Source organism: Prunus avium, chromosome 8 (assembly GCF_965620075.1).
Source record: "Prunus avium chromosome 8, drPruAviu1.hap1.1, whole genome shotgun sequence".
Taxonomy (NCBI): Eukaryota; Viridiplantae; Streptophyta; class Magnoliopsida; order Rosales; family Rosaceae; genus Prunus; species Prunus avium.
The window spans coordinates 24,228,061-24,238,333 of record NC_142291.1 but is presented as its reverse complement, the minus strand read 5'-3'; the positions used below and the strand labels follow the sequence as shown (position 1 = coordinate 24,238,333).

General features: G+C 36.1%; 1 protein-coding gene across 1 annotated transcript in view; it reads right to left on the bottom strand.

The window, feature by feature from the left end:
* Positions 1 to 203: 203 nt before the first annotated feature.
* Positions 204 to 10,273, bottom strand: part of RFC1 (replication factor C1) — a 14,066-nt gene continuing 3,996 nt past the window's right edge. The window contains exons 10-24 of the mRNA XM_088245789.1: positions 10,155 to 10,268; positions 9,838 to 10,026; positions 9,630 to 9,745; positions 9,311 to 9,518; positions 7,825 to 7,878; positions 7,290 to 7,459; positions 6,200 to 6,290; positions 4,893 to 5,074; positions 4,745 to 4,784; positions 3,454 to 3,578; positions 1,923 to 1,995; positions 1,712 to 1,804; positions 1,380 to 1,626; positions 702 to 758; positions 204 to 601 (exon numbers count right to left, since the gene is read on the bottom strand). Coding sequence (XP_088101915.1) covers positions 456 to 601; positions 702 to 758; positions 1,380 to 1,626; positions 1,712 to 1,804; positions 1,923 to 1,995; positions 3,454 to 3,578; positions 4,745 to 4,784; positions 4,893 to 5,074; positions 6,200 to 6,290; positions 7,290 to 7,459; positions 7,825 to 7,878; positions 9,311 to 9,518; positions 9,630 to 9,745; positions 9,838 to 10,026; positions 10,155 to 10,268 — 1,905 coding nt within the window. The 3' untranslated portion in view covers positions 204 to 455. The remainder of the gene's footprint in view (positions 602 to 701; positions 759 to 1,379; positions 1,627 to 1,711; positions 1,805 to 1,922; positions 1,996 to 3,453; positions 3,579 to 4,744; positions 4,785 to 4,892; positions 5,075 to 6,199; positions 6,291 to 7,289; positions 7,460 to 7,824; positions 7,879 to 9,310; positions 9,519 to 9,629; positions 9,746 to 9,837; positions 10,027 to 10,154; positions 10,269 to 10,273) is intronic.

Here is a 10,273-nt window from a genome sequence, read left to right as displayed (position 1 = left end):
TTAATTAATATTTTATACTTTGCATTACTTTTGTTAGGGCAAATTAATTAATATTTCTAAGACAAACATATTTTATGAACTTGTTATTTATGGCAAGTGATTTTGTAGAAGCTCTGGTTCTCAGATTACTCAATGAGAATTGTCACCTGACGCACTATATGAGTGAATGAAAATATCAAAACCACCGTAAACACAAGTTAATCTACTAAAACCATTATCTTTCGCATTGATGAAAATAAAATGCTACTAAAGGCAAAAAGATGAATCTTGGAGTTGAACTCAATAGTATCAACAGTAACCTTGTAAACCAACATTACAACCGAAGATCCTACCATTCCTCACCAAGTGACCTACCAAAAATGTTTATGTGCGGAGGAAAAATCTATTTACATTTTCTTATAAAACGTGCCAAATACAGGAAGAAGGAAAGGCGACGTCTCTTCTTTCACCTCCCTTCATCTCTTTCTCTTTCCACCAGCCCCTGAACCTCGGCCGCCTTTTTTCTCAGCTGCGGCAGATGAACCACCTCTACCCCTGCCCGTTGGTGTCTTCTTTGCACTTGAATTTGTTGCACCCTTCAAATCGAATTGTACATGCACTCCTACATAGTATAAGGCACACGTAAATCATGCATTCAGAAATAAAGTGCACCTAAACGACATGAATATGGGCATGCGTGAGTCCATGTGGCTACCAACTACCTTTTGTATTCAAACTTTTAAGTTCCTGTTGCAGCTTCTCACCAGCCGCAGAACCTTCTGACAAGTGCGAAAAGAACAATCACTAAGTGAACACCAATGTCAACCAGAATAGTTAAAGAGTCTAGAAGTATTCTAGTTTGCAAAGTTTTTTCTTCCCATTACAATCCTATCATAATCAAATTCATCGCCAAGTTTCTGTTGGCCATATCATAAGAAAATTGCAATAATTTTAAAGCAAACCAGTTTTACTGGTGTCAGGTTTCTTGAACAAAAACAAAGACCAAAATGCAGCATCATTTCAACATTTCCAAACGCGTTCCCAGCATTTCCTTTTCTTTTTACAATTTTCAGAATCAGAACGAAGTTCCCAGACAGTATGGAACATTCCCTCCATTTATTTTAGGGAGTGCAGCATGTTACCATATGCCATCTTTATTTCGCATAATAATAATTATACAGCTTACTGTTCCTGAAAAAGCTTACTGTTCCTGAAAGGCGCCACCTTTTCACAAACTGCATTATTCAGAGCAAGATTGCCATTTGTGAAAAATTTCCTAAAACTAAAGCAGTCCCATCAAAATGCACTATCTGCAATTCTCTAACAAAACAGCAAAAATCTGATGACAGAGAAAAACATATAAGAAAACAGCAACAATATGATTACAGACAAAAACTTACCCAAGTCCTCTGTATCTGACGAATTTTCCTCTTCACTCTCAACCAAAGTATCATCATTGTTCTCTCCAATTACATCAACAGATGGTTCTAAAATAGCAGCAATCCGCTTCTTAGGAGCCTTCTTCATTCCAGGGAAAGTGACAAAATCTGCAGCTCGTACCATCCTTGTTTTGCTGCCTTCTTTGTAAGCTTTTGTCAGCGCTGCCTTTACAGCTGGTTGAATGCCATCTAGAGGATTTGGGTGCCCCTGATACGTAAGGTGTCGATGAGAAAACATGAACAACTTTAGAACAGTAGCAACAACAAAGCTGCACCAAGTTAGGTGGGGTTACCTGAAATTTGGATAACTCCACAATAGTATCAAAGTCATCCTGACTAATGGAGTAAGTATTCATGAAATCCACAACTTTGTGTACAGCTTCATCCTGGTAATTTTTTAAAACACAGAAGATGGATTTACAACTGACCTTCAACCCAACTATTTTACATCTTTTTTTATTGATATAAAGATTCATACGCAACCAAAAATTGATTGTTTCCAACCTTTGGAAGTTCACGGAGTGGCACGGTCAATCGTTTCAGAAGAAGAGAAAGGTATTCAACTCGCAGGGTTTCCCTGAATAATTTACAGCATGAGAAACTTAGATGCTTTCAAGGGAGGCAAAATAGGACAATTTTTTTGAAAAGATAATGAAAGAGACGCAAGAAGTAGTGAACAAGGAGTCCATCAAAAACAAAGAACTGATACAAGTGAAAACAACGAAACCTACAACAAACACATTATGCTATGGATACTCCTCAATTTAGCAAATTAAGAAGAGAAATTAAGATCCCTGAATTTGGATGTAACTGAAGCCCAAAGGGACAACAAAATCCTCACCCTCTCCCACAGCGCTTCTACCCCCATCCCTCATTTATTGTCAAAAACCCTCAAGATAGCCCTCCTGCAACAACCCCATAACACTCTAGCCTTCTTTCCTCCACCGAAAGCAGCAAGACTTTCACTAAGCAATGAATGGCACCCTTGAGGAATTACCCAACTCACTCCAGCCTCCTTGAATAGTCACCACAAGTTTAAAGCTACAGGACAATGGACAAACACAAAATCTGCATCTTCCTTTCATTTTACACCAACTTGGAGAAAGGCAGCAATTAGGTCTCTTATTCTGAAGCAAGCCACACATACTCACCCTCTTGTGAAGCACAAGCCAACCCAAAACCTTTGCTTCCCTTATCACCTCAGCTGGAGCAAAAACTGACTGATCAGATCCATCAATTAAATTTCTAAAAACAGATTTTCAAGAGAACTATCCTGAAGATTGCAACTCCCAACGCCTCATACCATCTCTCCCTCCAGACAAACGAACTCTTTCCAATAGCACCAGCAAAGAAATGAAGCAGACTATGATGAGATTAAAATTGCCTTTGCAGTAAAGAGAACAGAACACAAAAAGACTAGAACAGAGGATACTAGCTTTTAGACTCTATCTAGTTAGTCAAACAGAGGATACCCCAAGAAAAACATTTTGCCTCGCATATCTGAACCTTATGATCAAAGAATCTATGAAGCTAAGTAAATCAACATCCTAAGAACACCATTGAGTGAACATAGTTTTTGTGCTTCCACCCTATTGCTTTGAAATGAACACATATTTACTAATAAAAACCTTATATAAACTACATGATAAACATTTACTAATCCAATATATTATATCAAAAGTAATCCAGTAATTGCACATGGAAATTTCTAAAATTTTCAAGCCAAAAGGCAAGGAACAGTAGGACAAAAAACAGAAGGGAAATTTTAAGATAATCATTAGGCTCCAAAATAAATATAAAATAGTTAAGTTTCTTTCCTGGGAGACATTGGTAATTTGAAGACAAGAAAATAAAATTTTACAAAAGGGCCTAAGGTTCTAAGGAGACATTTACCCTCAAAAACATCATTGGTTGTAAATTAATTTCAGTCTTATACAAGCCAACAACGTTTATATGTTGGCATAAGCCATTGCAAAACTCAAAGACAAATGCATTAGGTTAGTGACCAGAAGTTCAAACGTAGAACAGAGACTACCTCCCCGAACTAGATTCACGAGAAGCGAGAAGATGGACATGCAAATCTTCCAAGAGCCTCAAATTTTTTCCAAGTGTTGAGTTCTTTCCCAGCCACCCTCCAAATCTATTAAAATTCCTTTCTCCCTGCAAAAGAAGGCCAACTTGTGACAATAAGCATACACCTCAATGCATATATAACATGTACATTTCACAACATTTGGAAGGTATAAAACCCAAAAACTGAATTTTCCAAGTACCATGAATGTATAAGTCCTCTTTAATAGGAATCAAACCCAACTCTATAAACTGAAGAAAAGGGACAATTCAGTTCAACCAGTGATCCAATGAGAACAAAGAGGAATTTATGATTATAAAGAAAAACCAGTTATATTGTCAGGCATTTGAAAGATTTTCAAAAATTTCAAGAGAAATTACAATAGCATAACCATGTGAAAATCTACTGAAAGTAAAGGTTCATTCATTTACTAAAGTGAAAAACACAAAATTAAAGAGAGTTATTACAAGAAGTGAGACTAGCTGGAAGAGGGACCAACTAGACAGTTTCTATGTCAACCCAACCTGCTAGTCCTATAACAGAGCAGGGGTCAAATAACCTTGCATTTTGCTTTCCTCGAGAGTTATGTTCCTCAGTTATATTTTTTGGTGTGGCATGGGTCAGACTCCCTTGACTGCATGCAATGACCCAAGCTGGCATGAGCCTATTCTCATAAGGTTAACCAAGCTGTTCTTATAGCAGCTCCTAAGTGATTGATTAATGCTACACTTAGGGATTGGAAATGGGAGCAAATTTCTTGAGCTAACCCTGTGGAATTAATCTTTTGTTTTTCTAATCCTTTAATTAATTGTTTGATTGAATAGTCACCATAAAGAGAGGCTGTAATCTCTAGTACATTACTTTGTTAAACGCAGCTCCTCAGCACATTTTTCAAAAAATTTCCTCGTTAAACTTTCAAGAAATAAGTTCTGCTCCACCATAAAACACCCGACCATCCTCCTAATTTCATAAACAACGATCAGCCCACTAAAGACGAAACTAGCACAGGTTTCACTCTCAAAGAAACCAGCAGAACTTTTTAACAAAAGTCTACACTAGCATAAGTCAATCACATAATATCCCAAATATGGCGTATACCTCTGTGGCATAACATAAAAAAAGGAAAAAGAAAATCAATGGGGACAATAAATGTGAATCGCTAGAGCACACAGAATCAATACATTTTCCAAGGCCACAGAGAGCATCAGTTACACTTTAGGAATTTATAAGCTTGCATGTAATAGAAATTCATTACCTGCTCAAGTGTCTCTCTTTGCCCACGCAACAATGCAGCACTGATTATAACAAAAAATGAGTATAAAAATGATACCACGAACTAGAAATTATGAATACACTCATAAAGATATTATTTCGACTTCCATAGCTGATGTTAAGAAACATACGGAAAAATAGAGGATGAAAGACAAGCACTTTGGGAAAGCTGCCATTGCCGATATTTTCTAATCTGTACATTGAAAATATCCCCATTGCCAATAGACTCAGCGGCACGGGCAATCAAGTTCATACGTTTTATCCCACTATCATCCTTGACTGCCGAACTTGGCCTATAGTTGATATAATTTTCCTGCCAGAAATTGCATAATAAGCTTAATATATGAGAATATTTAAACATTTCACTACAAATATCATCATTTGGAAAAAGAATAAGGTTAAAATTTGAAAGCATAAGTGTCCATGTTTGAATAAATGTAAGTTTACATTTAAGTCCATGAAGAATGAAAGTGATCAAAAGAAAATGAAGTAAAATAAAATATCTAGTCATTCGTATGGGTACTAGCCGCACTAAGATCTTAAGTCAAATAGCACATATTTAAAAACTGGAGGAGAGTGTGGTGAGTAAGAACACACTAAGCTTCCTTTCAACTCTTTCTTGATTTGAATATTGATATATATATATATATATTATATCTAGAAAGGGGGAGAGAGAGAGAGAGAGAAAGAGACTGATAGCTTAGAATATACATTTTTTATCCTTTCTTCCTACTTCATTGTTATCATACCAAATTACAAGAATATTCCAGATTAATCTCATGATACAAATGTTGCTCTTTCTTTTTCGGCCAGAGTCATGATACAAATGTTAAAACAGTTCTTCATATCGATGCAAGTTCGAGTTCTCACATAGTATTAGAAATTTGTCTGAAGAGCTGTAATGATAGCCAGAACAGTTCAGTATGTGAGCATTGGAATCATTTGTTAAGGTGTATACCACCCATCACCTGTTCGCTTTAGTAAATTTCTTTTACTTGTGAAAAAAAATATTGTTCACGAGTTCTGATTAGTGAAATAACACATCAAAGGAAACGCTGAAAAAGTTTCTTGTAGGAATATGCTCCTACTAAGGTGAGTGTCCCTTAAAAATTCTACTCGCATTTATATCATTTTCAACTGAAAAGCATTCCAAGATAATGCTTCGTGCAGTCATATGTTTATAATTAACCAGCACTCCTGATGTTATTGTTATTACAAATGTATATGATAATTATTAGTTTAACCAGAGACATGAAGCAGAAACTGCTGAATAGGTTATCATCCATGCAGCCTGTTAACACTAAGCACTGCAAGTCTTTTCTTCTGGCAGTAGTATTCGATAGTGAAACTCAACAGATTAAAATATCTCACTGTTTGTTATATCATTTTTTATTCAGAATATGCCAGCCAAAAACAACTGCGCTAGCAAAGAACGCACCTGGATAAGAAGAGGGACTAGATCAGGATCACTCATGCTCAGGTCAACACGCTCATCCATCCGCAACTTTCCTGCATTAAAACCAAACAGCCTGCAGGACGAAAAGACAAGTCAGCATCACACACATGTTAATGGATGCATACTAGAATGTAAGCATTCAACCCAAAACCAATTGGGAAAGGATGGAGAGGCCCAAGATATTTTAAGCTCTTAAGCTAGGCTTCCATCCTTGGATGTGGGATACTCTCAACACTCCTGAAGGCCAAATAGAGCCTTCACTGACTGGAAAAAGTACCCGTAACAAGATTCTGAGAAGTTAAATTTAACATGAGGGAAACAAGACGCTTTTGGGGAAGGAAAGAAGGCAAAGACTTCATCAGATTGTGGTGTAATGCCTGTATTTTGGGTGGTACAGTTAGAGAGAAACAAAAGGATCTTTAAAAGTTATAGAGGGGAGGCAACAGAGGTTTTATGGGATACTGTAAGGTTTTGGGCATCGTGAAAGTGGAGGTTTTATGGAACAAGTTATGGTTTTGGGCATCATTATCAGCTCCAGTTTCTTCTGTATTCAGGGAAATACCGCCTTTGGAATTTTTGCCGATTGGAAGGCTGTACTTATTTAAGCTTATGCAATGAATTTTAATGTATTCCTGTTGTACGGTAGATGGTGCGTTGCGGTATTACGTTGTATGTTTTCCATTAAGATTCCGATAAAACTTCATTTCTCAACATCTAAAAAGAATTTAGCTCAGACCTTAAGTTTTTCTGATTCATGGATGGTGGGTTAGTTTCTTAATTTCTACATTTTCTCAGTGGATAGCTTTTCCACTGCATCTTTGTGCTGTTCCAAAGTTTATCAATAAAATTCTGTTTTTTATTAAAAACAAAAACAAAGCATATAATTGAGAGCAAAGAAGTGAATCTTAAAGTCATGGTTGAAACAGCAACCTTAAATATTAAAGAATTTTGATGCATAAATCAATCAAGAAACAAAGTACAGCAAATAGAAATGAATAAGAGAAGACAAGCATATCAATAGACAGCAAGATGCAGAAAACCAGAGCCAAAGATGAAAATATTGCTGCCATACTTGTCAACAGCTGTGAATGGTGAAATATCTTCATCCTTTGCACTGCTTAATAAGCGCTGCCTTACATCATCGTATTTAATGACAGACATTGATAGGCTCATATACTGCAACTGGTTAACTGCCATTCGCATGTCTCCATTAACTTTTTCTGCGAGTTCCTCAAGAGCAATCTGAGAAAATGACAAGAAGATTAATCAACATGGGGATACAAAAGAACCTTTAAATACATGTCAGAAACCAGATAAGCCAGATACTTGATCACATGTAAAACCATAGTACAAAATACAACTACGAAGGTTAGCACTTAACACAAAAAGAACAAGTACCTAAACTGAACTAGGTCCTAGCAAAGGGGGTAAAAGAAAATTAAATTATATAATTCTACAATATAGTCCATTTTGCTTAACAATAGAATTTGTCTCACGCTTGATATTTCCAGAAATAATAATTTACAATATTTGGTGGAGTCCAAAGCTTCTGTAGCAATATAGTACATGATAACTCCAAACAGTTTGACTTTCATCACAATATTTACCTCATTAACTTTAAGTCCTTCAGCATTTGCAATTTGCATCAACCTCTTTGCCATCTACCACCATGAACACAATATAAGGTGTTAGTAACTGCTTCCTGGCAGCAACGTCATTCAAACCTTATTCAAAGGTAAGCCAAATTTAAGAGTCAAAAAGCATTAAATGTCATTTCTAACTGTATTACAAATGCACAAAAATAAAATTTCCCATCCAAGCCCACACACATGAAGAAAAAAAAGCACTTCTATTTGCAATCACCAATGCAGATTTTCATAACTACATCAGTTCACATGCATGCACAATGGGCCATGGAAGCATATCTCTGTATTTTATATACAGGAACGAAAAGGTTTTCCCTCCATTAAATTGGCTAAACATCACACTACATGAGATTTTCCTCAAAAACATAAAGTCAAAAGTGAGTGTTTGAGTGCTGCCCATTTATCGCTGCCAGAGATATTTACATCCTAACTTACAGAAAAATAATGCCAAACTTGTTTCCCTGTCCAAAAGAAATAAAATCCAATAACAAATCAATTGGTTCTTTCTTATGGACCAAATCAAGCCTTCACATTTTAATGCTTTTCTCTAACTGCTTAAAAAAAATTACAATTCAAAGGATCTTAGTAAAAACAATGATGCTATTAAAAAATCAATTAATCATAAGGACTCATTGAGTATGAGAACTACAGACTTATGGTTGCAAATTAGAAGATAACATAGTTCAAGTTCAGGTACTACAACCCGAAGCTGGAAAGGATAAGAGCTGAGGGTTTGAGGAAAAACATGCCAGCGTGTTGTTAGACAACAGATATTGCTATACCCAAAACCAAACGAAACAAACAAGTCTGTAGCATAACCAAAATGTTTTTTGTCAACCTTGGTAAATTTGTTTGACTTCAATGTTTAGTATTCACTACCAAAATGCCAATGAATGGAACAAAGACACTTTTATTGTCGAAAATTAATCTTTCAGTTCTAGGTCGACAAAAATAACCTATTAAACCACTTGTTTAATGATCAAAAAATATCTCTCGTACCGAAGAATTTTTTGTGGCACTCAACATCATAAAGCAACAAAAACTATAACATTACAGATATAGGAGCACGTTGTGGAATTCTTTAAAATACATTAGTCACTGGCTTAATTAACAAAAAAGTTTCTTATGCATCACAACCAGCATAAACAATTTAATTTTCATCACATCTGTCAGTTTGTGTGTCCGAGTGCACACACACATATGTCGCAATGCGCACTTTGCATCAATATAGCAAGCCAAACTAAAAAATTAAAAAAATCATTCAATGACAGCGCTCCAAACTTTTTAAACATTGCCAACCTTAATAAGAACCAATTAGTAGCATGATTTGGCAACTTGCAAGTAATTACTAGAAATAAAGCACTCAAGTAACATATAAGAACAAATTCTTTAAAATACTAAAATATATCAAAATACCAAAAATTTACTGTTAGGGAGGCAGGGGGACCTGTTGTTTAGTAGGTTTCCGAAAGCTGAGAAGTAAACAGTAGTTCACAAGACTTTTCAGTTTCTGACTGTAACGATCATTACAAATGCAGATAACAGGAATTTTAGAAATCTTTATGCTAGCAATAAGATCAGCAACTCCTCCCCGATCTCCAGCAGACATCCCATCAACCTCATCCATAATTAGCACAGTTTTGGGATGCTTCAATCTGCAAATTTAATTAAGAATTAACTAGAGAAAATAAATTCCTTCAGGCAAGTCCTATCCATAAATGACCCCAAAAAATATACATTATATAGAGAGAGTGTGTAAAACCAACCCATCCATGCTCAGGGCCTTGTTGCTGACAAGCTCTTTAATAGAATTTGCGTTGCTTCCACCAATTCCCTTTTCAATCTTGGAATCAGCTTTCCCACGACTGTCACTAGCATTTACCTAAACAATATGCAGGCATTTGCATTGAATAACATAACTCAGCAATATTCAAATTATTCCATAGTTATGCAAATTTGGTAAAAGTATGACACCTCAATTGTCTGGAAACCAAGCATCTGACTGACTAACTTAGCGGACGTCGTTTTCCCTATACCAGGCGTTCCACTTAATAGTACAGCCTTTTTGGCACCAGAATTGGTTGGGTTTTTGCCTTTTTTCTTATTTCCAGTATCAAGAAATTGCTCATGCCAATGTGCCAACCAATCATGAAGCTGCTTTACCTGCATATTAGACATTACATAAATTTTATCAGAATAACAAACTTACAATGGCTTCCAGATAGATGCATGTGCAGACAACGATTCAACAGCAGATGCAATGGTGGTAAAGCAATAATTAACAGGCATACCAGTGACTGATTCCCGATAATGTCATTTGGAACCTTTGGCCTATACTTTTCTGTCCAAGTAGAGGCGGAATGCTCGGTAGTTTGCTTCTTACGCCTAGCATGGGAAGCATCTGACTCCA